This window comes from Curcuma longa, unplaced genomic scaffold (genome assembly GCF_044706935.1).
Source record: "Curcuma longa cultivar G26 ecotype Majalengka, Jawa Barat unplaced genomic scaffold, ITB_CL_G26_1.1 utg3290_np1212_1714210_RagTag, whole genome shotgun sequence".
Lineage (NCBI taxonomy): Eukaryota > Viridiplantae > Streptophyta > Magnoliopsida > Zingiberales > Zingiberaceae > Curcuma > Curcuma longa.
Genome location: NW_027435602.1, coordinates 94,137 through 121,236, shown reverse-complemented (window position 1 = coordinate 121,236; position 27,100 = coordinate 94,137). Strand labels below are relative to the sequence as shown.

General features: G+C 37.6%; 6 protein-coding genes across 13 annotated transcripts; 1 reads left to right on the top strand and 5 right to left on the bottom strand.

The window, feature by feature from the left end:
- Positions 1–759: 759 nt before the first annotated feature.
- Positions 760–11,216, bottom strand: LOC141820301 (purple acid phosphatase 2-like). The gene is made up of 9 exons (XM_074707591.1): positions 11,034–11,216; positions 10,704–10,904; positions 10,530–10,641; positions 10,144–10,370; positions 9,920–10,058; positions 9,612–9,832; positions 9,407–9,528; positions 9,126–9,300; positions 760–819 (listed from the first exon to the last, which is right to left on the bottom strand). The coding sequence occupies exons 1-9, from the start codon at positions 11,214–11,216 to the stop codon at positions 760–762; spliced, it is 1,440 nt and encodes a 479-aa protein (XP_074563692.1).
- On the bottom strand, positions 2,037–5,549 carry LOC141820332 (uncharacterized). 2 transcript variants are annotated; one of them, XM_074707622.1, is made up of 2 exons: positions 5,133–5,549; positions 2,037–2,234 (listed from the first exon to the last, which is right to left on the bottom strand). In XM_074707622.1, the coding sequence occupies exon 1, from the start codon at positions 5,462–5,464 to the stop codon at positions 5,168–5,170; it is 297 nt and encodes a 98-aa protein (XP_074563723.1). In that variant the 5' UTR covers positions 5,465–5,549; the 3' UTR covers positions 2,037–2,234; positions 5,133–5,167. The 2 variants fall into 2 exon arrangements, with proteins under 2 accessions (XP_074563723.1, XP_074563722.1); XM_074707621.1 differs by having other exon boundaries at positions 2,037–2,238; positions 5,133–5,548.
- On the top strand, positions 5,798–8,656 carry LOC141820426 (uncharacterized). 3 transcript variants are annotated; one of them, XM_074707735.1, is made up of 3 exons: positions 5,798–5,861; positions 6,346–6,644; positions 8,266–8,656. In XM_074707735.1, the coding sequence occupies exons 2-3, from the start codon at positions 6,459–6,461 to the stop codon at positions 8,443–8,445; spliced, it is 366 nt and encodes a 121-aa protein (XP_074563836.1). In that variant the 5' UTR covers positions 5,798–5,861; positions 6,346–6,458; the 3' UTR covers positions 8,446–8,656. The 3 variants fall into 3 exon arrangements, with proteins under 3 accessions (XP_074563836.1, XP_074563835.1, XP_074563834.1); XM_074707734.1 differs by having other exon boundaries at positions 5,799–5,884; positions 6,416–6,644; XM_074707733.1 differs by having other exon boundaries at positions 5,802–5,861; positions 6,416–6,644.
- Positions 11,217–11,536: 320 nt separating the features above from the next.
- LOC141820378 (protein WVD2-like 3) lies at positions 11,537–17,112 on the bottom strand. 2 transcript variants are annotated; one of them, XM_074707681.1, is made up of 6 exons: positions 16,904–17,112; positions 15,843–16,265; positions 15,667–15,757; positions 15,520–15,591; positions 13,247–13,357; positions 11,537–12,064 (listed from the first exon to the last, which is right to left on the bottom strand). In XM_074707681.1, the coding sequence occupies exons 1-6, from the start codon at positions 16,972–16,974 to the stop codon at positions 11,783–11,785; spliced, it is 1,050 nt and encodes a 349-aa protein (XP_074563782.1). In that variant the 5' UTR covers positions 16,975–17,112; the 3' UTR covers positions 11,537–11,782. The 2 variants fall into 2 exon arrangements, with proteins under 2 accessions (XP_074563782.1, XP_074563783.1); XM_074707682.1 differs by having other exon boundaries at positions 15,667–15,754.
- Positions 17,113–19,079: 1,967 nt separating this feature from the next.
- Positions 19,080–23,732, bottom strand: LOC141820454 (uncharacterized). Of its 2 annotated transcripts, none has more exons than XM_074707774.1 (6): positions 23,181–23,732; positions 20,974–21,190; positions 20,676–20,852; positions 20,509–20,592; positions 20,045–20,126; positions 19,080–19,651 (listed from the first exon to the last, which is right to left on the bottom strand). In XM_074707774.1, exons 1-6 carry the CDS (start codon positions 23,567–23,569, stop codon positions 19,215–19,217), a joined length of 1,386 nt encoding a protein of 461 aa, XP_074563875.1. In that variant the 5' UTR covers positions 23,570–23,732; the 3' UTR covers positions 19,080–19,214. The 2 variants fall into 2 exon arrangements, with proteins under 2 accessions (XP_074563875.1, XP_074563876.1); XM_074707775.1 differs by having other exon boundaries at positions 20,974–21,133; positions 23,181–23,731.
- Positions 23,733–24,179: 447 nt separating this feature from the next.
- Positions 24,180–27,079, bottom strand: LOC141820455 (uncharacterized). Of its 3 annotated transcripts, none has more exons than XM_074707777.1 (3): positions 26,665–27,079; positions 25,804–26,241; positions 24,180–25,111 (listed from the first exon to the last, which is right to left on the bottom strand). In XM_074707777.1, the coding sequence occupies exons 2-3, from the start codon at positions 26,200–26,202 to the stop codon at positions 24,374–24,376; spliced, it is 1,137 nt and encodes a 378-aa protein (XP_074563878.1). In that variant the 5' UTR covers positions 26,203–26,241; positions 26,665–27,079; the 3' UTR covers positions 24,180–24,373. The 3 variants fall into 3 exon arrangements, with proteins under 3 accessions (XP_074563878.1, XP_074563877.1, XP_074563879.1); XM_074707776.1 differs by having other exon boundaries at positions 26,818–27,079; XM_074707778.1 differs by having other exon boundaries at positions 24,180–24,985; positions 26,818–27,079.
- Between the last annotated feature and the right edge of the window lie 21 nt (positions 27,080–27,100).

The window sequence follows — 27,100 nt, the reverse complement described above, 5'->3', positions numbered from 1 at the left end:
GCTGACGGCCAACTTGACGGTGTACTTGGTGAAGCGCTCCCACGTCGTCCGCTCGTCGGCGCCTTGGTCTCCGACGCTTACTGCGGCCGCTTCCGCACACTGGCCTACTCCTCCATCGATCGCCACCTTCCTGGTATACAGTACTCCCCTTCTTCTTCAAACAAGAAACTATATATATTTCCTCCTCCAGTTACCCAAATTTAGCAATCAGATCCAATCGTTTCCGTATGATTGGTAGAGTTAATCAGAAGAAAACTAGAATTGCTTATGATAACAATCAACGAAGTGCTTTGTGATCACAATCCTGAATCTTTATAGAATATATGCCTTTTAATGATTACAGTCCATGGATAATGCCACACCTTCAGGTCTTTTGCTGAATTGGGAGATAAATATATATGTAATCTAGTGATGGTAATGGATACCTATTTACTTTATAATTTTTTCAAATTAGCATTAATTTGATAATATTGACGATTTCTTTATGCTTTTATTGGTTCAGGGTATGCTGGTCCTAACGCTCACAGCAGTAATTCCCCAGCTCCGGCAGCCGAGCTGCACCACGGCGGCGGCCGAGCAAGCTGCAGGCGAATGCATGGGCCCTTCCCGCCTCCAACTGGCCGTTCTCTTCCACTCCCTTTGCCTCCTGATCGTCGGCTCTGGCGGAGTCCGCCCCTGCAACCTCCCCTTCGGCCTCGACCAATTCGACCGCACCACCGAGCAGGGGCGGCGCGGCCTCAACAGCTTGCTCAGCTAGTACTACTGCACCTCCACCGCCGCGATGGCGGCGGCGATGGCGGCGGCGATGGCGGCGGTGGTGTACGTGCAAGACGGCGGTGGGTATGGACTCACCGGGCTGATGCTGTTGGCCATCGCACCCTCTTATTCGCCGGCGTCAGCGTCAGGTAATACGTTTACGTATCGCAGGAGGGTAGCTTCTTCTCCGACATCGCGCATGTCTTCGTCGCCGCGTTCCGGAAGCAGAGTCTCCCGCTTTCCTGCGCCGGACGATGCAGCAGCCCAGGAGAAGCTCTTGTTCAACAACGCTACGAGGAAGAGTGCCATGGCGATGAATCTTCCCCTCGCACTTCAGTTCAGGTTCCACTTCGACATTTATAATTTTGCAACCCAAAAATAATTAAAAATCTGCACATGAGACTTAATAATCGCCGTGCTTCAGTCCCTGATGATGGCTTCCAGATCCCCGGGCACCCTCCCCGTCATCGCTCTCGTCGCTCTTCATCCCTGTCTACGACCGCTTCCTCGTCCCCGCCGCCCGCCGTATCACCGGCATCGACATCTCCATGCTCCAGCGTCAGGGAGCAGGGATGGTCATCGGCGTCGTATCGATGGCGCACGGCCGCGCATAGCCGCCGCTCTCGGTCAACAAATATATCATAAAAAAAATCTCAATTTAAAACTTAAACTGAAAATCTTAAACTCTTCTGAAAAAAAAATGGATCCGCCGCCTTAACGATCCCACAACCATCTATGAGAAGGTAAATCGAGAAAGTACAGTTGGTTACGACGCAAGAGAGTATTACCTGACTTCGTCAGGATTTGAATCTTTGTCCTCTTCTACAAATCTACTGCATCGTAACCAACTCACCTATGCCCCAGGAGCGAAAATCTTAAACTCAAACTCATATAAAAATCTTAAACTCAAACTCATATAATCGACCAATCCGAATAATTCCGACTCAATTTTTTAATATTATTTTCTTTAATAATTCTTCAATTTTTATCCATTATTTCAATATTATCCCATTAACAACATGTACATAATATATCTTAAATTTTAAAACAAAATTTGATTTAATAAAAAATACCTCCTAAATTCTAAATCTGAATCCGACCCAAACAACTTCCATCCCAAAACCCTCAACTTGAATCCAACCCAAATCAAAAAACCCTCAACCCTGACTCAATATTCGACACCCCAACCCGTTACTGTCGCTACAAAGGAACTCATTGAGGGGTCGTTACACTAAATTGGAAACATAAAAACATGTATCAAAGCAAAAGCAAACAGATACTTGATGAAAAAACGTATTGAGGGTACTTATTTGAGCATCCAAGCTAAAGAAACATATGTCCATGAACAGAAAACGTTGGTTCATTGCGACCAATACAAGCTTGTTACACATTAAAGTTGCAGAAAACAATTTCTTTCATTCACCATGTTTTTACAGCCTTCTAGGAACCCCCGCCATGAATGAAGTCTTGGAGAAAACCTGACTAGTCATCATAAAGAATAGTGTAGGTAGTTTTAAACACAGTATCTAGGAATACTGACTGGTAAAAGGAACAAAGCTTTGCAAAATTGAGCTGACAAAACAAAAAGTACAGCAGATAAACAGTCAAAGATAAAACAAAAGGTGTTCTTCATCTCTACATATAGGAAGCCATCTAATACAATTCAACCTCAACTGACTTTCAATTTTTTTTTTCTTCACCCACTCACGAGCTTCTCTGGTATTTGCTCATGATGGCCCATCTACATCCATCTCCTCTGACTTTCCTATCTTCTAATTCCACTTTTCTTCTTCTTCTCAGTCCCTCTCTCCCCTCTATCTACTCCACTCTACTAATCTTATGCCTCTTATTTTGTCTCATTATATTTGCTTCCTTCTAAATTACCTTCTCTCTCTTTTTATGTTCCATCACTTCTCCTGCATGAAACTGTCACCAGAACTCTAAAATTAAAGTAATTATGTACCACCATCATTTCAGATGTTTGAGATGACATGACATGAACTTTTCGAGAAGTCCATAAAAGAGAAGTCCATTGATGGTGGTACCAAGATTTTAAAGAGCTAATGAATCATCAAATCCGAAAGATAACGATTTACTTAAACCATAGGAAACTACAACTTCAGGTCTTCTTGTGGAGAACATTAAAGAGAGGCCGATTGATGAATACTGTTAAGGTGTTGGCACCATCTGACAAGTCAAAATGGATGCTAGATATGTCCAGAACCGTAAAAACCACACTACATGCCTTGAGAAATTCAGTAATGCAGCAAACATAAGAAAAGATTTAAAGGCAACTGCAGCAGGTGATTTCTAAAGGAAAATGGTATTCACATGTTTGACGTATCTCAGAACTTAAAATTCAGCTTTATGAATTGGAGATTATGGGTGTGGAGAAACAAAGGGATGAGATTTTTTTAGATGGCCTCTCTCATACAGTAAACCAAACAAGGAATTTAGATAGCCAGTTCAAACTACCTCGCAAAAAACACTAGAAGCTAATAGAGAACTGAAATGGAAGAATCCTCCATGGAACGGTTCAAACTTAATATAGATGCAGCTTTAGTTCCCCATTTAGATCAGCTGAAGTTGGAGGTTTGATTCATAACCATGATGAGAACTTCATTATAGGTTCCAAGTATCCTTTAAGGCCTATAACGGTCCTTCATGCAGAATTGGGCAGCATCTGAAAGGTCTAGAACTGGCTTGGAACTCAGAAATGAGATTTCTTGATGATGGAAACAGATTCTAAGAAGCAGTGGACCGGCTCAATGGATCAAGAATATTACCATCCTTTTTTCAATCCTTTTGCCAACCTGACAATACATATATCCTTTTGTGGTTGCTTGTTTTGTTTTTCAAAAACATTAGGTTCTCCATTTTTCTCCCCTTTACACTATTTAGAGTGATCTGCTACTGATAAAACTTATAAAAGGAAAACTATCAGCTTTGAAGGATGGTGCCTAATATACTTGATGCCACAAACCAAGTGAGTGCCTAGTCACTGCTCAAGGCAAAAAGGCCCACCGCCTACAAAGGAAAAGTAGACTGCTCGAGCAATGCCTCAGATGTCTTAAGACCTATGCAAGCACCCCCAAGTTAGAAGTCTAAAGTTCTACTTGACCTAATCTTCTATCTCTTTTTGCTCCACAACTTCCTGTTAATAATAATAAAAAAATCTAGCGGACCTGAAAAAGAAGAAACTGTAATCTTTGATGGATAGGAGAAAAAAATCTCTACTATTTTGATAGAAGACAACACAGGAAAAGAGGAATGAATCCTTTTCTTATGTCGAATAGAAATCCACTAGAATATTAATAATGAATAATACCCTTCATAGAAGGTTTCTTTCTTTCATTTCTCCATCCTTATATTCACTTTATTTGTGTAGCTACTACTAGGAATATAAAACAAGTAATGACTTGTTAGCATCCTGTAAAATGAAAAAAAGAGAATAAAATAAAGATATAAAGTTTTTACAAATTTTCTCATTGTAATTATAATTATATTGATAGACAATAACCTAGAAATTCATTTCACATAATTTCACCTTTCAAACTGTTTCTTTTGAAGAACAAAACCAACTTATTCCATGTGCACAGACAAGGAATTTCTTCTGGCCATGGAGAGTTTTGGATCTACCTAATAAGCAAAAAATAACCGATCTACATTAAAATTAGGGTTACCCAAAACACAGTGTTCCTACTAACACTACAACACCATTTTCATTCACTTTTATTTGAGTTAATGAGATGAACTAACCTCCCCTCTAGGCAAGGCAGATATCAAGCTAACTTTTTAAGAAAATGGTGGTGATATCACCTCTAATTTTTTTCTAACCACTGCCAATTTTGGAAATAATTCGCTTAACTTACAACCATGTATTTTTTTTTTCAATTTAAACTTCGAGTTTGTCCCTTTTACTTCTAACAAAGGGTAAAAAACGCTTCTCTTCTTTTCTTCCTGTCCTATGGTTTCTCTGATATGTATATAAACGGAACCAAAATTTCATGTTCCAGACAAAAGAAAGCTTCCTCGGTTATTAGAGAAAGGGCTGTTCTCTCCTTATAAAGATTCTCCTTTCTGTAACTGTTGTGTATTTAGAGACCAAGAACATTACAAAAACAAAGAACAAAACAACTCCTTCAACAATAATTCACGTATCAGACTAATCAACAAACCCTAGATTGTGAACTCGGACAGAGGGGTTGCTAACCAATAGCAATTAGTTGAAAAAGGTTGATTTTTATTATTTCTAAAGGATCACCCTAATGTATCCATCGTACACACAATCAATCTCCCCCCCCAAAAAACTGAACTATCCCGACATAAAATGGGGGAAAAGGTAACAGATATATAAAGGAAGCAAAAAAACGTACCAAAGGGATGGATGGATGGATATGATCGAATTAAATCACTTGGAAGTGGAGGAAGAAGGGGGAAGATCGGAGGTCTCGTAGGCGAGGAGATCATCGTAGGGATCGCGGCGGCCGGGAACCTGGCTGATATGGGCGTCCCAGCGGAGCTGAGAATTGAAGTGTTCAAAGTTCCAGTGGCCGAAGGGGCGAAGTGGGAGGGCCCAGTAGGCCTTCACCTTCTCGCACTGCTCCGCAACCGCGTAGAGGCGCTGCCGCTGCGTCTCGTCCCTTTTCTTCGGGTCCTCCATCATCCGCAGGATCAGGTTCTCGGCGAACTCCATCACAAACTTCATCTCTGCCTTCTACTTCCTCTTCCTTCTCCGATCGCCTTTTCTCACCGGATCGATCGCCCTGTATCTGATTCGAGGGTTTCGGTTCCTCTTCATTTATGTGCGTAGCCTTGGACAACGTGATTAGCACGTGATACTACCTTAGACGCACATCAAATAAAATATACTGCTGGAACACTTTAAATTAGTAACTCCTCTAGTTGTTGATTACCGTTAACTATCTTTCTACGGTCGTGATTGATTGGTTTATTTTACGGTACCTGAATCCGGAGAAGTAGCAAACCATGTGCCAATGCATATCCCCCTTCGTCACTAACGAAACCCTAAACATAATCGAAGCAGCCGGCGGCGCCGGGAGCACCCTCCGCCGGGAAAATACAGATCTTCGTGAAGGTTCGGGGTGAGTGAGCAGTAACGGTTCCGGTACTGGCTAGAAATTATGTGTTTCAATCCGGAAAGATTGATCTTTTTTACTCGTTTCGGTTCTTGTGTTTAGTCGGTTTTCTGCAGATCAGTAACTTATAACAACGTTGTTTTTAGACATCATTATCTTGTTTGTGAATTTAATGTTGGATGATTATTGGTAACTTTGCTTGTCAATTTGATGATTTTTTTTTTGCTCGTTCATTTGATTGATTCTATTAGATTGCGTCTGTTCTTGTGATTTTTGCACTATCCATTGATGACTCAATCATTGTTTCTGCAAATGTTAATAGCTTTGATCGATCTGCGATTATTTAGCTATAGCAGGTGTGATGGTTTTTATTTGTTATGTTCTGCTTTACTCAGTGTGTTTGGAGATGGTAGTGTTTCTTCTATAAATCAATGCATTGAATGATTACATTTTTTTTAGTTAGGTTTTGAAATTACTATTTGTAAACCAGGGATTGTTTGCTTGTTATGGGATCGAATTACACTGAAGTGACTGAAAAGTTAGTTGTTTTTGACTGATAGACGATTGACAGAAGTGAAGAGAAAGAAGGTAGAAAGCGTCACAATGAACAAAGATAAAATTTTTAAGCTGGCAAAGGGATTTAGGGGGAGGGCAAAAAACTGCATCAGAATAGCTCGAGAGAGGGTGGAGAAAGCACTACAGTACTCTTACAGGGATCGTCGCAACAAGAAGAGGGACATGAGGTCCCTCTGGATTGAGCGCATTAATGCTGGCACACGATTGCATGGGGTTTGTTGATTTAAACTGTTTTCTTTTAGAACAATCAATAGAGATGATTGGCTAATGTTTTTATTTTTTCTCTTTTGCTCGTATAATAATAAGATAGATGGAATTCCAAATATTACTTTATCGAATTTATCAGCTGAAAAAACTGTATTATTAATGCTAAGTCCTCACTTGCCCTTTTTCTTCCTTTTAGATTTCAGTTTTCCCTTTTTGTTTATCAATCCCTAAGGTTGCTTCTCTGAAGGAGTAGAATTAACTTCTGTGACAATAGTAAAGTCAGTAAAGACATTTTTTTGTTTGGACAAGATGTAGGACTGAAGGAAAATGGAAATGAAGTAGTATAACTCATAGTTGAATCATGTTTTCTTTCTCTCTTTAAGCTTCATTATGTTCTGGTGGTCAAGGTGAATTGTAACTTTCTATTTATTTGCCTGGACACTTGGGCAGAAAATATTTCATTAAAATGCTACCTTAAATATCCTTTTTCTTAAGGGGAAAAAGTACATATTGTAACATGCTAGTTAGGTTAAATGGGCAAAGTCAAAATGGTGAGTTTGCAATCTTAGTGGTGAATTTCCTACTTAATTTAGCTCAATTGAGTTGACTGGGAGGCATTATCTGATTACATGCCTTTGCTATCTAAGTTTTCCCTGAATGATAATGGTACTTTTAGCCAATACGATTCATTATAAAATGGTACTTACAAATCTCATCATAAAGTGGAGACCAATTCTAGCGGTTATTAACCTGGTGTGCTTAGCAATGTTTAGTAGTTGTATGCTTGAGTGGATGAATAAGGAAGGGAACAGGAGGATGGAAAGGAACAAGAGAGGGCACATTGAAGATCATTTTTTAAAGGCCCCTGCTATTATTCCGTTCCATCTCCCTCACCTCATCTGTCATACTCATCCAACCTAGTAAACAAACCATTAGGGTTTGAATCTTGATTAAAATTACCTTTCTATTTATCCGGACCCAGGTCTTGCAGAATGGCGAGTGCTAGTGAATGAGAGCTGATGTTTCTAATAAGAAATTTTCACTTGATAATACTTGGTACGCCATCAAATCTATGTTAATAGATCTACATTGTGAGTTGTATTCTCACGAACACAATTTTGTATAGGTAGTTAGTTGGTGGAGCAATCTGGACTTTTATCTGACTCATCTATGCATTTCAACTTACATGCCAATACTTTAAGCTGTACCAAAATCACTAGAACAAGAGATGTGTCCTGATATCTACTTGTGAGCGATACAAAGAATACTGAAAAAAGTCATTTATTATACATTTTCTAATTTGAGTCTCAAAGTGCTATCTAATATTGAGAAATATTACCTAATGTGTTGGTCTAACTGCATTTTTTATTCCATATCCCAAAACCAGTAGTTTTATCATCTTTGTACTTGATCATAAAGCTTTGCTGTAGTAGTATATATGTATCGGGATGAATTTCTCTTTAAAGGGAGGATCACAAAAATTCAGCCAGAAGTAAAATATTGGTTTGCCTTTGGCTCATGTTTATCGACTAGCATCAAGCAGAAACTCGTGTAACTAAAACCATTACTCTCCCATCGCACTGATCTATCAAACTCTGAATTTAATAGTCTGATCTGTGCGTTTCAGGTCAATTACGGGAACTTCATGCATGGATTGCTGAAGGAGAATATTCAGCTGAACAGGAAAGTTCTTTCTGAGCTGTCGATGCATGAGCCATATAGCTTCAAGGCACTCGTCGACGTCTCTCGCACTGCTTTTCCGGGAAACAAGGTCCCCAAGAACCAGAGTTCATCCTCCGTCGCGTGATACCTTTGTTCTCAATTATTCTTCAACTTAGCCTCTGTACCTGTGCTACCTCAATAAGAGGATTCTGACTTTTAGTACTCTTTTTTTTTCCCCCTTTCATTCCAAAGTAAATGATAGAGCATTGATGCCAATAGCAGTTCCACTACATTAGTGCTATAGTCCTCTAGTTTAGTAAAATATTTTTAAAAGAGCAAGACACTCTAAGAACCACTGTGCTAGAATAATTTGTTATTAGGTTTTCTAATAATTTTATAATTTTATGCATAAAATTACTTTTTTTTTATTTGTACTAAATTATTTTTATTTCATTTTCTTCTCTTGTAGTGATAAAATACTTTAGGAGTTGGTTGTTGAATGTGCACAAATTCTGTTTTAAATTTATTTGATAGGGGAATTAAGAAATAGGTCATCTACTTCTGAGAATAGAAAAGATCATTTAACTCTATCATTAGTTGTTAATATAAATCACTCTCTTCCAATTTGCATTATAGGCAATATTAATCAGTAAAGTGTGCATTATTTGTATGTGTATATATACGTATCAAAAGCAGCAAAACCCAGGACATGGAAGCAACAAACAGATTCGAAGAACATTTTATTTATTTATTGTAAAATACACAGTTAAGAAAAAAAGAAAATACTAGCAAAAGCTATGTCGATACCAATTAATAATATCAAATATCAGCAGACTTCCAGAATCTATTGTAGAACCACAAAGAATCAGCGACCACTGCATAGCCATCCTGGTTCCGATTCCAAGCATAGTAGGCATGGGTCCGATTCTTGATCTGGAAGACGGCATGGCCAAAGCTGGCTTCTCTGAAGGCCGAGTAGCTCGGCTGTGGTTCTGTCATGCTGCATCATTTTAGAACAACAAGTTCACGGGTGAGGTCGATCGACATGAAAAGGGAAAAGAAAGAAAGCACAAAACAGTTGTTTTCACGCACAGACTCGATCTTACTTGTTTGCAGGTCCTTCGATATTTCCTCCATCGCCAATGGTGACATACACAGGAGCTGACCCATCTAGCTCTGGCTCACACTTTCCATTCACTAAATTGGATGCGGTATTTGAAACTCTATGCTGCAAACAAGTTCTTTGTCTAACTGAAGCTGTCTTCTAAGACGACACCAGAGAGGAGAGGAGAGGAAAGAGGAAGCACTTACACTACGTTCATAGCCATGGACATGGCCTGAGAAAACCACATCGACTTTGTACTGCACAAACCATCGCTCGAACATCACTCGCATTGATTCCCCTTCCATAAAGTGATAGTTGTAGCTGTTGTACCACGGCGAGTGCACTAAAACAATCAGCCATGGCGTCTCGGTTCTATTCACCTTGGGTAGCTCTGCCTCAAGCCAACTATACTGAGGGGTGTACTTGCCTGTCGAATCGAATTCATTCGAGTGGAAATGGAATCATATATACGAATGCATAAAGAACAAGAGACATCGATATATGTTCATCATACCATAAGCTGAATATGATGCCAAGACAATTACGTATGCTGATCCCAACTTCACAGAGTACCAAAATGGAGCTGTGCTGCCTGAAGATCTGTAGGGAACATGATATCTGCGTGTGAATGGTTTAAATGGCTTAGGTTCACCCTGCAAAAGAATCGACAGACATCATGATGGATAAATAGCATAGCATCATGATTTCTTTCCCTCAACTAGTCCTAGTCCTGCTTACAATCTCTGGAGCGAAGTCGAGTTCGTGATTTCCTGCTGTCCAAATCCATGGTTGATATGCAGTGCTTCTCTCGACGAACCTGCCCCATGTATCCCACCTCACATTGTCATGGTTTGGGTAGTCATCAGCATAAGAAAGATCACCTACATACAACACTGCTTGTGCTTTTCTGTTGGCTTCGTAGTGAGACAGTGTGATATTTGAATCATAGGTTTGCCCGAGATCGCCTGTACAATATACAAAAGAATAACTAGCTGGAATTTGAATGACAGGATTATAGGAGTTTAGAAGGATCCACTAAGTTAGAATCATGGTGATGAAATGCAAAAACAGAAAGGTGTACAATACTTGTAAGATTGCATAAAGCCATGGCATATAGACTTCACCTATAAGACCAAAAGTGTAAGGAACATCAGGACCAACTTTAGGCGGGGTAGTGAACCAAAATGTTCGAACCGTATGCCCGATTCCGACAGCGTAATAGTATTTAGTATCATGCTGCAAAGTATCATTCAAGTCACATATCTCAAACTTTTCAAGATAAACTACAATAAGCACACCTGCAAATGGTGGATGGTGCAATGGTGGATGTAACCTGAGGTGTAGTTGTAGAACTTATATCGTGTATACTTCCCTTGAGCAGATTTGTCAAGCTGATCCTTATCTGTCCCGTAAACAACCTTACTGGATCCTGGTTCATCCTCAGTCACCCATGAGATGGTTATGGAAGAGCCATCATGATCGCCTAGGGTAATATGTACCTTCATTAAAGTTTAAAAAACTAAGGAGATGAGTAAGCTTTCTTTTCAGAGATACATAAAAGAGTGGCTGAGCTGATGTCCAAACACAGCATTGCAGGAATTAGTTGAACGTTGAGATTTGAGAGACACCTGCTGAGGCGCATTGTGGCCGGATGGGACACGGAAGACATCGCTGTCAAGGGGCATGTCGCCGGACTTCTCCAGCTTCCTCGAGAAAGAGCTCGTGATTCCGCCGTCGCTGAAGGTCACCGATCCAAGCGCCAAAACCACGAGGAGACGGAGGCAGGGGAAAGCTCCCGCCGGCCGATGCATCTTGTTGGTTATGTCTGTCGTGTGGAACTCTTCCGGGGGTTAAATAAGAGACGGAGGGAGGGAGGGAGCGAGTAAGAAGGGGAATATTCCGGGTGTTGGCTCGGCATCTTACCGAACGCGAGGAAGGGGTAAGATTCGACGGTTGAAAAACGAAGCAGAAATACAGTTGGTTTAACCCCGAGAGAGAGAGAGAGAGGGAAAAGAAATCAATGAAGATCCTATTACTTTGCCTTTGATCCACTAATTAAGTGAATACACTTTATTTAACAGGAAAAACATGTTTATATATCAATCGGTCTACCTCAATTTTCTCAGACATGAAAAGATTTCCAATCAACAATGAAGCTAACAATACATGTAATATTAGGCAGGGCAGCATTCAAAGAGGTAGGACTGTGATGTAGAAATATCAACTGAGTTACACCAAGAAGAATTGTTGGTAAAGTGACATGTTATACACGTATCTGTTGATATACATACAGCATATACAACATTATACATCTCAGGTCCCCTTAATTTGCATTCTATGTTACCAGATCTTCATAGATATTTTTGAATAGTGAACTTCAAGGCTGCACAGTCATGATGCTGTCTGCTGGACTTTCAATGGTGATGCTGGTGGCAGTGGCATACTCATCGTTATTAGGATGGGTTTCAGAATTCTCTATTGCGGATTCAGGAACATTTATGTTATCGGGACTAGTCTGAGATTTGCATGGAGCATCCTCATGGGTACCCGAACTCTGATGCTCTGGCCGACCATTTATTCCACTGGAGTTATCTCTGCTTGCATCACTGCAGCTCTTCCTCCGACCAAGCTTAGGAGATTTAGCTCGTGTTGGAGGAGCCTTTAGTTCGAAGAAAATTGGTCAATTTAAGAGAAGATTCACAAGTATTTCACCTAAGCTGTGTAGTGAAATTGAGGCAAAAAACTTCAAAAAAGGTGAGGCATAACCCAAGTCCATCTGATAGATGGACCAATCACATTCTCTTTAATGCATAGGTAGATCAGTCGTGGAAAAGTGAAATCTACATGATATACATGTCTCCAAATATTATGGTAAATCATGAAGATTTGTGATGTTAGTAATCTCTATGAAAAATCTCATAAGGCTAGTCAGTCACAGGCTTGCTTTTGCATGACCGGAGAAAATATAGTTCTTCGTGAGGCCATAAACAAATTGATACACTGGAAGTTTATATCTGCAGGGAAGTGTTTGAACTTAATAGAATTTGAGAATCATTGATATTCCATTTTGTGGGAAACTCAATTCAGACCGATTAGGCAAGAAGCTATTTTCAATGAAAGTTAATTTTGAGGTTTCTGGAAAATCTAACGTAGTATTTTCTATGAACTAGTAAATAGGGCTGTGAATATTAAAATATTTCTTATGGTTTGTATTCTTGTTGTATGATTATTTCCAACTTAAGAGTCTGTCAAAGAGAATGTCATACAGCCTCTGTGAGAGACATGCTACACGAATGGCCATGAACATCCACTTGGGATGTGACAAGGTAAAATATATGAGCATTGCAGGTGGCAAACCAAGTCAACATAGAGCTAGAAAATTGAGTACTACATTTTGACGAAATCAAATGCATGGGCACATCAAAGATATGTGAAATATGAATGACGATTGCTGCTTATTGTCAATCATCAAATCGTGTTAGTCTCAACTATTTAGATGGGCTAGATAGGCAGTATACATTGAATCCTATGCAAAATTATTATATCAATAAAGTTACTTTTTATTATATTAATCAGAGATTTTATGTTGCATATTGGCTATTTAATCCAAAAATGTTAGGCAAGATACGTCTACCTAGCCAGCAAGTTTACCAGAACCTCAAATGGAGGACAATTAGGGAAAAGGAACAAAAATACACAATCAAATTGACTGATAAAAAATAATCCTACAGAGATTGCATTTAGTTTATCCAGAATTTCTAACAAATAAAATAAACCAAGTGTATCAAGTGAAAGCATTTTTATTTTCCTACTATCTAAACGTGTGAACTATAGCTAGTACCTTCTTCAGTTCAACCTTAGGAGGAGGGCCTTCATGGTAGAAGCTAGGCATTGGTGTTGCTTTGAAAGTCAAGCGCTTTCTTAGCTCCTTCAGAGTTGCCTCTTCCTCTTCCTAAAAAAAATGGAAAGCGAGATAAAGAATAAACTCCAAAGGATGTTCAATGCAAATATATTAAACAATGAATTGTTGGGATAAATATATTATAAGCAGAATTTATTGGGATCCTTTCGAATGCTACAAGTTGTGCAAACAGTTTCAAACCAGAATAACCAGTTATCATCTCAATTTGCATATTGGCAACATATCTACCAGAATTTTGAAATGCAGATAAAATATAAATGACTACACAATATGCAGATAAGAAAACTATGCTCCCTAAGGCCAATTTCATATTTCCAAACCTTTTCAACAAATAGAGGACCACCAACCAGTTTCAAGTTCATGTTATTTTAGCACATGCAAGTTTAGACATGAAATTATCATCAAGAATAGCAAACTGCATCAACAATTATGCAAACTATATTGCTAGTAACATCGTTGTTGTTTGTGGCACCTCGTGTCAATTATATGCAACAAATACAGGCATTTCAAAGTGACAAATTCCACATGCCGACCAATATGCAACATGGAATTGGAAGATCAATGAGACATTCCAACAGGTGCTTCTTCTGATTTTTGACAATAGTGATTTCGTATGGTATATATAAAGTTTGTAATGTCAAACTTCTCAAACCTAACTTCACTAAGTTTTGAATCATTACTTAGAAACTCATTAGACTTACAAGACAAATTTACGGGATGATAACAGATTGAATGGTTGAATTCCAACATATTGCATGACATACCAATTACCGATGCCAATTTGACAATTCTGATGAGGACCAACACGAACCCACCTCTATACCATGCATCATGGCAAAGATGGGAAGGAGAAGATGTAAAATTTTAAGTTCTGCCATCTCTGTTTTGCCCCACATGATATCTAGTGTACATATACTTCTCCACCCATTCATCATGCCTCATAAGGTGGCGATGAGAAAGAAGACTATATCATAAAATCATAACCGCTCATAAGGTGGGGATGAGAAAGAAGACTATATCATAAAATCATAACCGCCCCATCTTAACGCTATCTCTGTCCATTATACCAAATCCTAACCATCCAATATTATTGAGTAAATAATTGAAAGAATAAAAATGTGGCATATAAACCACTAAATCAGTAACGAATCAAATCCTCAAAAAATTGATTGTTGGTCAGCCCAACAAAAACACCAGGTAACAGTTAGTTAATAACTACAACTTTGATCTAAACCATCAAAATGCGTATAGATAAAGGAAGATATCTAAAATTCTATATCCTCAAATTTCTGCTACTATAAATTTCAATCTTGAATGGACAAGCACTTGATTCTCATCTCTCTTATGCCAAAATTATGACTTTACCTTTTCCAACTTTCAAACAATTTATCTATTCAACCATCCTGTTTATACCAGCAAGATCTGTTTTAAGCATGCAAATGATTTTTTAGTTAGAAAATACAAGCACATAATAACATCCTGGTTTAAGATTTTCAAGCAGTACATTTGGTCTCCAGTCAAAATTTTGATTTTTTTTATTAAAAAAATGTAATTACACTAACGTTTGATCTAAATCAAAGTAAACCTGACCTTAAACTTATCAGTTTGATGTGGGTTAAACTGAATAAATATAAATTTGTTTATTTAGTTAATTATCTTATTTTTGAAATTGAATGACAATAAAAAGTTAGATCAGTCCCAGGGGCGACTAGATGGGTCTTATCCTCCAATATACTCTAATTTTATCACCTCTGCCTCACTGTATCCCCCTCACTGCTACTTTAATCAATATATCTAGATTTAGTGTTTGTCTCTGAATATATTCGTTCACCAAAATCTACTTTTGCTTATTATCTATTGGAGTTGCATTTAATCGATCCAAAGTAATAGTATAAACATGTTACTAGTATATTGATTTCTTCTAATAAAACTAATATAAAAAATACTAATCTATAAGTTTATTGTATATATTTTTCAGACTGAATCAAACCAAACTAATCTATGAACAATTCAAATGGCAAGCAATTAATTTACTCTGGCAGGTGCAAGACAACTTTTAAGATCTGAAATCCTATTTACTAGATGTTTTCATACAACTTTTCATAGCTTACCAAAATGCTCCAAAATTGAATAAAATAATAATTCCAATTGCGCCATTACCATCAGAAACTAAAACAGAAAAAAAAACACACCTTGGTTCTAGCTTCATGTTGGAGTTTCTCTGCTTCAAGAGCCTGTTGTTTCTCTTCTAACTTTGAGTAGAACTATTATGGAAGAAAAATAAATGTTAAAATCCATTTTTAAATGAATGTAATCTCCAACAATACAAAAGAAAATACCTCTTTTCGTTTTTCAGCGCGTTCACGACATCTGAAGTTAGGGGCAATTGCAACGGTTCTAACTTTCAAATTTTTTACAGACGCCGTGCTACTATAAGCAGTTCAGGAAATGTAAACAAGTGTTTTTCCTAAAGAAGGCAAAGGAAGTTCAAGAAACAAAAGTTGGCAAAGGATACAATGAATCAACAGAGCAAGAATCCTCTTCATCTGGGTGCATGATATTATCAGCATTTGGATCTTTTTCTCCAGTGATAGCAGTTTCAGAAACAAAAACACCATGTTGACCAGAAGCGCGTTTTTCAGTTGCAAGTGAGAATGGTTGGGGAATAGTGCAGTTAGATATCACAGTTACATCAGCAGAATGTGATGATGCTGACTTTTTATTCAGTGATTTCTGGTTGCCATGTTTCTTTTCTGTGCTGTTCTGATCCAAACTCAAATTTCCAATACCAGGTGTGTTATTCACATGATAATTTGTGTCCAGATTGTTATCCGACTCAACATCTAAAGTCTTGTGAGGACTAGCATGACTGGTTTTGCCCATAAAGGAATCTGTTTCTTCAACCACTGAACTCTCTTCAATTTCCTTGCCCATTGGACTGCAAAAGGTGAGCAATACATCAAGTACTTGTGCAAATGAGAAGATACACAAACAGGAATTAGATGCTTTTAGAACATACTAATGCAATAACAAAGTAAACATAAAATACAATGTCAACTGACTAAATAACAATGAAAGAATAAGTTCATAGGTTATGAATCTTAAAGTGCTTCCAAACAAGGATTATATTCTGGAGCTAAGGATGATAAATTTATAAAAACATTGAATTCTTATGAAGTTGAACCAGATGTCTGTTCCAGTTATAGTATTAAAGTTATTAGGTATAGTGCGCATGCTTGAAATCTCAGGTCGTGCTTGGTAGCACAGTTGAACCATACCATAAATTACCAATGCCTACTATAGATGGGTATAAGCAATCTCTCTTGTTCTTGCAAAGTATTCAAAGGCATCATTTTTATCCCAAACGTCCAGTTCGCAGCCAAAGGAGAGGCAGACAATACCAAATAGAAAGTAGCAACGGCATAACATCCCATCAAGCGCATAAGATCTCAAAATCCGGACACAGATCCAACTACCCTAATCTAATCCTCCCATTATTCAATCGAACACGAATAACATCAGATCAGCGGTCAAAATTGAGAGAACCAGAATGAGAAATCGACAGAATGCACTTACAAATCACTCTGCATGCACCGATTCCAGGGATCGAGGAGGTTTCCTTCTCCCCTTAGCTCCGCCTCTCTCATTCGACACCCGCGGGAGCGGCGATGAGGCGCCCTTTTATAGTAATCTCTGGGGTTAACGCCGTCAGCTAACGGAGCGGTGACGAGATCCCTTTCGCCGTCCCCTCCGAGCTCAGGTCAGAAGTCCAACGGTTGGCTCGCTTTATCGGCGTCGGAGAATGGTCACTGGGCTCTACTGGCCGGTGACGGTATCACCGCGACGAAACCGCGAGGTCGCACGACGCGAACCGAATCGCTTTCGGCTATTTTTGACGCGCCATCTACCGTTTGTTTCGCAACGGCCACGGTCTTGTCGACAACAAGTATTCTAATTTTAAGAATTTAAACTAATTTAATTTACTTTTTTTCTTTTCTTATTTAAGTTATCGACAAATTTTATTTACAAGTCTTCTAATTTTAACTTGATATGAATTATGATCAATGATATTTTAATACAGCTACGGCGATCAGATATTTTATTTTTAAAAAATGAAATAGATTTACAATTCATCAATAATTTTATCTTTGATTTGTGTAAATTTAAAATATTTTTTTATCTATTTTTTAATTTAAAATAAATTTTTGGATTGATATATTACGATTTTAAATTTATAATCTGCATTTATTTTTATTTATAAAAAGTTTTATATAATTTTTATCTTAAATTATAATAGATTTTCAAACCGATATAATATAATCTTAAATTTCATTTATAATTTTTTCTAAAACATAATATATTTTTTATCTAAACTTATTTTAAATTTGTCTTAATTATTTCCTAGATATCATATTTCATTAAAACAAAATGATTAGTAATTCGGTAGTAAATTCACTATAAATTTAAAATATTTTTTTTTTCTAAATTCCAATTTGAAAGCAGTGTTTTATATAGTGGTCGGTTAAATTTTATTTGATATATTAAATTTATCGACTAAATTTTTTATCGATAGTTTTATCAAATTTTAAAAATTTAAATATGACATCACGATAAAATTTTACTGATAAGATTTATGCTAAATGGATTTTTACGACATTTAAAAAAATTTTAACAGTCAAAATTAATATAATTATAGTTAAATTTGGGCCAACAAATTTGATTTTATTTATTAAATTTATAGATCAACTTGTTTCTAGTAATTTTACCGTCAAAACGAATTTTAAATAATATTTTTATATTTTGTACAGGTCAATTGGTAAAAAAAAATTAAAAATATAGGCAAAAATTATTTTGACAAATAAATAATAATATTTTACTTGTCAAAATCAATTTTAATAGTAAAAAAAATACCGATTAAAATTTATTTTGACCAATTAATAATTTTTAATTATTGACCAAACACTTCATCAGTATTTTTAAAATATTTTAAACATATATACAAATCCCTCTCACATGTCCAACTTTAAAACTATTTTTTATGAAAAAAATACTAATGACTAATAAGAATATTTTAATTTACCGACAAATCTAACTTAACTTTAGCATGACTAATAAAATATTAAAAATTATGGATCAAACCTAATTTGACAAAAATAAATAATTACCAATAAAATCTAACTTTAGTCAATTAAAAATTAAAATTACCATTAAATCCAACTTTAATCAAATATGACATCAATGCATGAATTATTATAGGCGAAAGATCAAAAGAATCTATGTTTCCACTCCATTGGCTGTTAAGATTAGATCTAGGAGTTGTTTTGATTCTCTTTTTATAGAATAAAAATCAGCATTGATTGAAGGTCATAAGTCTAGAGCTAATCAGCGCCTGTTTTACGTCGACAAATTGTGTGTTCTTGGATAATTGTGACAACATTCACTTCTAAAAGGTCTTATTTATGTCTTCGGGAGTAATGGTACCTTTTGGTAGGACATCCAAAGGTCTTATTTACCTAGGTACCTACGGTTTGATCCCCAATTACAATATATTTGTATCCTTTTCTTCCAAATGAAAAGCGCAATCAAAGGATATTGGACGTCTAAGCTGGTTCGATCGCTGCGTCTAAGTTGGTCGCTGCATGCACTTTCCGATTTACTTTGATGGTCGGTGGGAAATTTCTGTATAGCAAATCGGTCACTCCCAAAAATAGTCAATGAGACTAACTGGGAATATATGATGGGATTATGATACTAGCAAGAATCCTACAGAATGATGCATAATATACGAAAAAGATCAGGAGTATATTCATCGTCAAAACATGAGATGAGCAGCTCAGCCTTCAATTACAGTATGCCCTCATCCAAAACAGGAAGAATCTGATCAGGCTCATTTTTTTGCGAGTCGCCCTGCAGCTCCTCCGATTAAGAGGGCTTTCCCGATATGACCAGCATGAAGACCGCAGGCCACAGCAACTCCACCAATCACCACCCATTTCCAGTCGATTCCTCGATGCTCCTTGTTGCTGACAATGCTATTGGCTGTTTTAGAAGTAGAGGTCGAGGACTCTGGGTCGAGTTTTGTGATGATTCCATCGTCGGAGAGCTTAGTGGTGATCTGTGCCATGAGTGCACATCTAGATAGCGAAGCTTCTGTTTTCCTCATCAGTTGATATGCTCTCAGACCAGAATGTAGTTTCTTAACTGCTCCCCACATCCCATGTCGAACACCAACCTTGGCTACATCCTTTGGAATGCCCATATCTTCGTAGTGGATGAGAGTTACTTCACATGCAGATAGCTGGCCATCTTGCTTGCGCGATTCCACTGTGCCCATAGAAAAAAGAAGATTTGAAAAAACCTGTCAAATGACAGTAGTAATTTCCTATTAAGTATGAGATGCTTGAAATGAAAGAAAAGTTAAACAGCTATCTTTCAGACACTAACAGGGTTAGACTTTCGAATTGCATTTGAAAGCCAACAGAAGAGTGGACTGAGGGCAGAAGTAGTTGAAAAATACTCTCAAGGCTTGATCTTGTGGTTTTTTGTTTATTGAAAGACGAGTAGGAGTCATCTGGAAGGAGTCAGGACTGGTGATTTCTCTGAACTATGTATCACAAGATGAAAACTGGATTGGCAGATCTTTCTAATGTTTAGTTGTGTTGTGGAATACTTCCGTGGCTTCAGAAAAATATAAGAAAACTGGAAATAGGAAGTTACCGGCTCTGATGCGCCAACTTGAGAAGTACAGATCAACACGCCTGGGTTTTTCCTCCTTCGGTAAAGCTGGGTATGGAATTCCCTGCATATTGAATGCCATAAAACAATCAAAATGTTAAAACGTGAATAAGCGAACCTTGCTGCAAGTTGCTTAAATCATTATTCAGGTTTTGGCAATGAGGGTGAACTCTATACCTTTTTGTCAATATTAAGGACTTTTAAATAGTCAGTGATCTTGCTATTAAAGCAAATTTAACCTCTAAGATTAGAAAAGTAAATTTACCTTGCATTAAGAAATTAATTTTAGCATAGGTTTCAGGACAAGCTATATGCAAAAGTATTGTTAAGCAAAGAGGAAGAAGCATTATAAGTTAATTCACGTAAAGATCATATGTTTTTTGACAGCTATAGACAAAATAGTATAAAATCACCATCATAGGAAATCTAACATAGATCATATGTACCTTTGTCACACAGTAATAAGTTCCTCTAGACTCCCATATACGTCGAGCAATTATATATTCCCTATCATTGCAAAAAAATGGGAACTGCAGACAGCAACCACATGTTATCATTACTAAGATGTAATATCCAAACAAAATCAACATTGATTTTTAACATTTTAAAAAACCTTTTTGATCCAGTGTATAATCATGGTTCCACTCTGATGGAATTCCTCCAATATTTTCAAGTATGCGAGCATTGAATCCCATTTTAACCTGAAATCATCATCCCAGAAAAAGTCTCTGACCAACTCAGGAGTTGCATCCTCAAAAATTGTTCTGGTGCGAAAAATTATAGGGCCCTCCTGTTCCAGACAAACAAAAATTTAAACAATTACCATACTTGAAATTTTCTTTCACATCAAAAGCAATGAATCCTTCACTAAGGTGGCATGTATAAGAGAAATTTTAGAAATTAAGAATTACCTTTGGCTCTTGACGCCAAGATTGGTAAAACATATTGGGTGTGGTGCGTTCCATCTGATTTTGCCAAGTTGCATCTCCAACATTACCATCTAGAATGTGTAATAGATGCTCCAAATCCTTTTCAGATACAATATCATGCTCATCCATTTCAATGCTAGAACTGGAGAAATTTAACAAGACAGTATTTTTTTTGCCTTCAGTTATAATGGTATTGGATCTGAAAGTTTATGAAACATTCCATCTCATATCATTTAACGATAGTAAACACTAAACAAGGATATATTTGCTTGCAGTGAACCAGAATGACCAATCCCCAACTATTTGCATAAACTTTCAGGTTAGATGTTTGAACTTTGGACGAAACATCTTAGTTAAATCAAGACAAAAAATAATAAGTTTTAGTAAGTTTCTTTACAGTCATTCAAAGCATACAATCTAACAAATCTATTACAGAACTAACCAAACATGAGTTTAACAGAAAAAAAAACAATTCACTATGCAAGACCCACAAGGATCAAAAAATCTACTTACGATTAAAATTGACATAAAATGGACAAGTACTATGGCACAATTAATGAGAAGATTCTCCAATTGACATGCTGAATTCTGAGCATCATCAATGCTCTAATGCATTAAGTACATGAGATACCAGACCCAAGAATTGCATATGAAACAACTTAAGTCTGAATGCCACAATTTAATAACTAACATCTGAAAGTTTTTTCAACAGGCAACCACAAGTTTGGCAAAAAGAAACATATGATTTGCAAAAAAAAAATCCAGTAAAATAGCAAAAGGCAGCCGTCATGGGGATTATGTTTGAAATCCAGTCTGAATCTTCAACATTCGATGATTGCTACATGAATTATTTTCCAAAATCAAATAACAACCAGACTACGTTGATGATTTCTAATAAAGTTTTCTGAGTTTTTCTCGGCATTGCACATTCCTTCATGATAACAATGATAAGGTATTGGCCAATCATTTAGGATAAGCAACACTGCTCCTTTTAAACCATTGAGTTATTAAAAGAGAAACTAATCCTTTTTTTATAATGCTTTACAGTAAAGTTTTTTATTAGTTCCCCTCCATCATTCCTTGTAACTCTTACCCTTTTAAATTTTGATAGCTTTCGGCCGAGATAGTTTTAGCTTGAACAGCACATATGTGTAGACCAATCTTGTTCCTAAACATTGCATAGTTTGAACAGCACATATGTGTAGACCAATCTTGTTCCTAAACATTGCATAGTTTGAACAGCACATCTGCGTAAACCAATCTTGTTCCTAAACTTTGCACCTAGCCTGAAAACACTTCTTAACCTGTTTGTTAGAGAAGCTGTGATCACCATCAACACAGAAGTAACAGGCTTTCTTCATGAGCTTTATTTTTATTATCTTCCACTAAACGATTTTGAATAAACTTCAAAGATTATAGTTACTGACCAGCATACTCACTATGTCATCACTATGCAGAAAGCTTGTATACAAATGATAGTAGGAACATAATAAGCATTCACCGAGAATAATTTTTGAAATAGCTTTAGTTGTGTAAAGTGGCATAAGATAGAGATGATGGCAAAACTAAGGAACTTGATAAGCCATGTACATTTACGTTCAATTCAGAATAAGATAATCAACATAAGGATGAGCTTTGACTCCATGATGCTTTGTAACTTGGGTAATCATAATTCAACTACAAAAAGAGTCGCCCTAATTACATTGGTGAGACTGCATATCTCCTTCCTAGACCTTATTTTTATTGAAGGGAGACTCATATCTTCATGACCATGTTGATTCATCAACACCCAACTACTAAAACTGGTTCCTTTGATAACCTAAACATGTGTGCCTATCATATCCCAGCAAGTGCATAGACACAGAAGCACCATCATAAGATAGAAAAAGAAAGTCACATATAAATGTTCCTGAGTCCAGACACTGCTTAAGGTACAACGTAGTCCAGTTTAGACATATTCAAGGGACAACAAACAGCTGTGTCACCATCAATTTCTATCTTCATTATCAAACTAAGCAAAATCAGTATTTGAAAGAGAAAAAATACCATAAGAAAAAAAAAGGCAACAAAATTTTTCTTTCATTCAATATCAGAGCAACAAGTGAGGGAAACATTGAAACGAATCGTCTATATTAAATTCTACCAGGCAATCAAGGGAACAGGAAAAACTAAATTCGCTTCATAGATACCTCAAACTGCCTCTATCTCTTTCGACCTCCGTTGCGCTTATCGAAACTAGCGTTGTCGAACCCGTTTCCTCCGCCGCCGGAAGCCCCTCATTCTTCCCCTTGAAACTCGACCACAATTTCCTGCAAACGGAGAAAGCCGAGAGTGCGGTGACTGCAAGCCAAAGCCTTCGAGCGCCGAATCCCGGCGGGGCCGTCCAGATGAACCGAAACCTACTCCGAAGGCCAAGGTAGAGCAGCCCCGTCCACCGCGGCCGCCACGACCATCCGATCACTAGCCCGATCATGACCGCGACCCAGATCGGCACGGCGCAAAGCAGGACATCGATCAGAGTTTCCACCAATGCCGGCTTCCTCATCCACACCGTCAAATCCGCGTACCAATCCCCCATTTCTCGATCAAACAACCAACAAAATCCCGGAAGAAGAAGAAGAACGAATAAACAAAAAAAAAAGGAGAAAAAGAACCCTCAAAATATCAGATCGCTCTACATCGAATCCAAATAACGTCGAAGAACAAGAGCATACAGAAGAACCAAAAAAGGGCGACGAAAAAGAAGCTCCTTTCTTGTTGTAGCCGTGGCGTTGCACCAATCGTCATTCAATCGAGCAAACGTTCTCGTACTCGAAGCAATTATGCTCAATTCCTACCGGTATTTTCATTGGCTCTTAGCGGATAAGCTTTAGCACTTGTGTGGGTAATTACAATTTTATGTTATCTGCTACCGGCTAGACGGTGGGAGCAAATATGAAAAATTAAGGATATTTATGAAAAAAAACTTTAGCTGCCGTTTTTGGAATTATTTAGTTTGGAAATAATAATTATATGTATCCTTTTGCTCAATATATACCATATTAATTTCTCTAGTAATTTTATAAGAAGTTAAATTATTGGACATGAAATCTCTCGTATTAATAGGAAGAAAATTATTAGCAGTTAAAGTTGATTATGGGAGCAAATTCTTTATAGATAGGAAGAACATTATTGAAAACGATCCAAAAGTTTACTTGTACAACAAACAGAACATGATCAAAGCTATCCAGAAATTTCAGAGCATTGCTGAATCAACCTGAACTATAACTCTTTCTGCTCAAGAAATGCCACACAAGATGGACTTCATGAGATTTTCTAAAAGTCGGAATATCTATCTCTGACATTAGATATCGACAAGGCAACTAGTCGGCGTTCGAGCAATTTACACAGATAATAGCTGCTTCAGTTGGACTGAATGTTCTTCATTCGATATATTGAGCGAGAGACGAAGATTGGTTAGCAGGGACTCCTGCTCCCAACTCAATGGCCCAGATGCATACAGAGCTTGCAGAGTCGATCGATACGCATGTAGCTCTAATTCATGGATGTTGGAAGCTAACTTGTCTTCGGAAATGCTTTGATATTCTCTCCTATCTTCACGAGGACTTGAACACCAGACGTGCAGCGATTTTCTGGAAGCATTCCTAGAATGTCTTCTCATTTGCCAAAGATAACTTTCTGGTGTGCCATTACCGCTGCAGCTAGCGACCGAGCATTCATCAGTCTCTTCTTCAACAACTGGCATTGGTATTCTCTCATCTGGTAATATCTTATCGTCTCGTATTTGAGTTTTGATCTTTCTTCTGGCCTTGCTGAATTCAGGCTTCCAAGTTCTTCTGTTAAGCAGATCACAGTCATCAGCTTCCAAGCTTGCCTTCCTTTTCCTACCAGTACCTCTTGGCTCACGATCAAGACTCGAGATGCAGACGATTTTGAGGTCTCCTTTCAAAGATGTCTGGGGGGAAATGCCGCAAAACATTTTTCTGCCGAACTGCTGTTCCTTGAAATCTTCTGGGTGTTTTTTGTCGACTTCCTGTGTCGTTAAAGCTGCTTCATGTGTTCCATCCTCCAAGTTGACTGACTGTTTGGCGCTACAGTGAGAATGCCTCTCACTATCGACCTGAAAGGGAATTTCGATGTTTACACATGAAGAAATTAAGCAATAAACAGGTTAAGATAAGCTAAATTAGAGAGAAGCAAAACCAAGCGAATTCTGAAGTGATTATGTGCATATTTCTCAAAATGAAGTAAGTTGTGCTTGTAAATTGTAATGTCAATGAGATGTCGATATGGAACACTTGAAAGTCGAAACACAGCAAACTTGTCATTTTCATTCTACGGGATAACCTTAATAATACTTCAATCAATTTGGTTTGATCGAACTCAAATGAAGAAATGCATGTTGCACAGATTAGGAAGATCTGACCTCTTCCTATCAGTTATTGCTACTTCGATACCATCTCTCAAGACTAGACGCAAGAGAATTCCTACCATACGATACATGCTTAAATAAAGTAAATAACGTATAACTCATATAGAAATTCATCAAATGTGAAGAACAAGCAACTATTCAAGTAATGCATGCCTTCATTAGAGCAATTGAAGTGCAACAGAATGTCAAACAATTGAAGAAGGTCTAGAATGTAATATCAAGTGAAAGTTACAGCAGCATGGGCAGCCATAAAATAAGAACACACAAACTATGTGATCAAGTGTTACTGATTGCCTATCTGCTTAAGATATATGATCATAGGATGATATGAATAATCATACTTGAAGCCTGAAAGTATGAAAGTATACACAATAATTTACCTTATCGAACCAATTGTTGCTCTGCCAAGCCTGTGAAACCCTTGCATCATAGATGGAAAATCTTTTCAGCTGTATAGAGCCGAAGACTTTGGCGAGGACGTATTTGTTCTCGACAATCTTAGCGATCCTTGCTACCTTCCAAGAATGTGTATCAAGAACCTCAACGACGTCGCCGACGCACCAATCCTGCTTGTGAGGAACAAGAGGTGGGCAGGGCCTGACATCTTTGCAATCCACTGTTTCTACAATGGGCTTTCCTTGAGGAGATACAACCAGCTTATATGTTACAGAATACTTATTAACAAGCACTGATGAAATTGTTGAAGGAAACCAAGAGGCATAGGCTTCTTCCTTGTTTCTTCTTAAGACCTCCACCTCATCACCTTGTTTGAACTTCATGGCTTTGTTAATGTCAATTTCAGTTCAACCCTGCTTGATCTGCACCATAACAACCGAAAAAGAAACCAAAATGAATATGATAGCATTTTGATCTCTTCAAGGAAGAAACCATTTGATCCAGAATAGAACGCCTAAGATTCTGATTAATTCAAGTATATAAGGTCTATTGTACTACTTGGGATCCCAAAATGAAAAGTGAGAAGGAGTCTCGTTGATTGATTGATTTCTAAAGGTAGTGTGTGAGGCGAGAAAGTGATCGAAAAGAATAAACAAAATATAACCTTGAAACAGAAGCTCCAGAGATGGCGTAAAATAATATTCATCAAGATTCGAAACCGAGCAAGAGGAGTCAGAAATAAAATCTAAAATCAAGTAGAAGGGAAGTCCAAACACTGAACGAGATATCGACTAAACGTGAAATCAGAAATGGAAAGACAGACAAAAGGGGCATCAGTAACTCACATAATTCTCATCCCCAAAAACGCAATCCGTGCGATCATCAGGAGACTTCTAAACAATAACAACACAACTTCGCCACATTTCTCGATTGAAGAAACCGACATAAAAGGGAAGAAAAAAAAACCAGCAGCATTTTCCCACGATGTGAGGACAAACCAAGTTCGGATTTTGGATTGGGGCACAGGAGCGGCACAGGCTTTGAAGTTGAAGACGCCAAGAAAGATGCAATCTTTTTGCAAACCGGAAGGGATTAGAGAAGAAATTCCCGCAGATCGATCTACAGCGGTTAGAAACGCTCGATTCGAGGGTGACAGGACCGCTTATACAGGAAAACGGCGTGCTAGATTTGCTTCAAGGATAGCTGTTTCTGCATCCAACACGAGAACAAGAGAGAGAGAAAAAAGAGATGATTTTTCGTATTTTCTCGTTTCTTTGCCGA

Bases quoted from the DNA above. Each gene is read 5' to 3' on its own strand.
- LOC141820332 (XM_074707622.1), bottom strand. From the start codon at position 5,464: ATGAAGTTTGTGATGGAGTTCGCCGAGAACCTGATCCTGCGGATGATG.
- LOC141820426 (XM_074707735.1), top strand. From the start codon at position 6,459: ATGAACAAAGATAAAATTTTTAAGCTGGCAAAGGGATTTAGGGGGAGG. The intron at 6,645-8,265 runs GTTTGTTGATTT...TGTGCGTTTCAG, and splicing joins CTGGCACACGATTGCATGGG to GTCAATTACGGGAACTTCAT.
- LOC141820301 (XM_074707591.1), bottom strand. From the start codon at position 11,216: ATGCATCGGCCGGCGGGAGCTTTCCCCTGCCTCCGTCTCCTCGTGGTT. The intron at 10,371-10,529 runs GTGAAGTCTATA...TATATTGTACAG, and splicing joins TTACACTTTTGGTCTTATAG to GCGATCTCGGGCAAACCTAT. The intron at 820-9,125 runs ATTTGATATTAT...TCTTGCACGTAC, and splicing joins GATTCTGGAAGTCTGCTGAT to ACCACCGCCGCCATCGCCGC.
- LOC141820378 (XM_074707681.1), bottom strand. From the start codon at position 16,974: ATGAGAGAGGCGGAGCTAAGGGGAGAAGGAAACCTCCTCGATCCCTGG. The intron at 13,358-15,519 runs GTGTGTTTTTTT...CATTTTTTTTAG, and splicing joins AACATGAAGCTAGAACCAAG to GAAGAGGAAGAGGCAACTCT. The intron at 12,065-13,246 runs GTACTAGCTATA...TTCGAACTAAAG, and splicing joins CTAAGGTTGAACTGAAGAAG to GCTCCTCCAACACGAGCTAA.
- LOC141820454 (XM_074707774.1), bottom strand. From the start codon at position 23,569: ATGGGGGATTGGTACGCGGATTTGACGGTGTGGATGAGGAAGCCGGCA. The intron at 21,191-23,180 runs GTATCTATGAAG...ATAAACTTTCAG, and splicing joins AGAGATAGAGGCAGTTTGAG to ATCCAATACCATTATAACTG. The intron at 20,853-20,973 runs GTAATTCTTAAT...TGTCTGGAACAG, and splicing joins CTTGGCGTCAAGAGCCAAAG to GAGGGCCCTATAATTTTTCG.
- LOC141820455 (XM_074707777.1), bottom strand. From the start codon at position 26,202: ATGAAGTTCAAACAAGGTGATGAGGTGGAGGTCTTAAGAAGAAACAAG. The intron at 25,112-25,803 runs GTAAATTATTGT...ATTCCCTTTCAG, and splicing joins GCAACAATTGGTTCGATAAG to GTCGATAGTGAGAGGCATTC.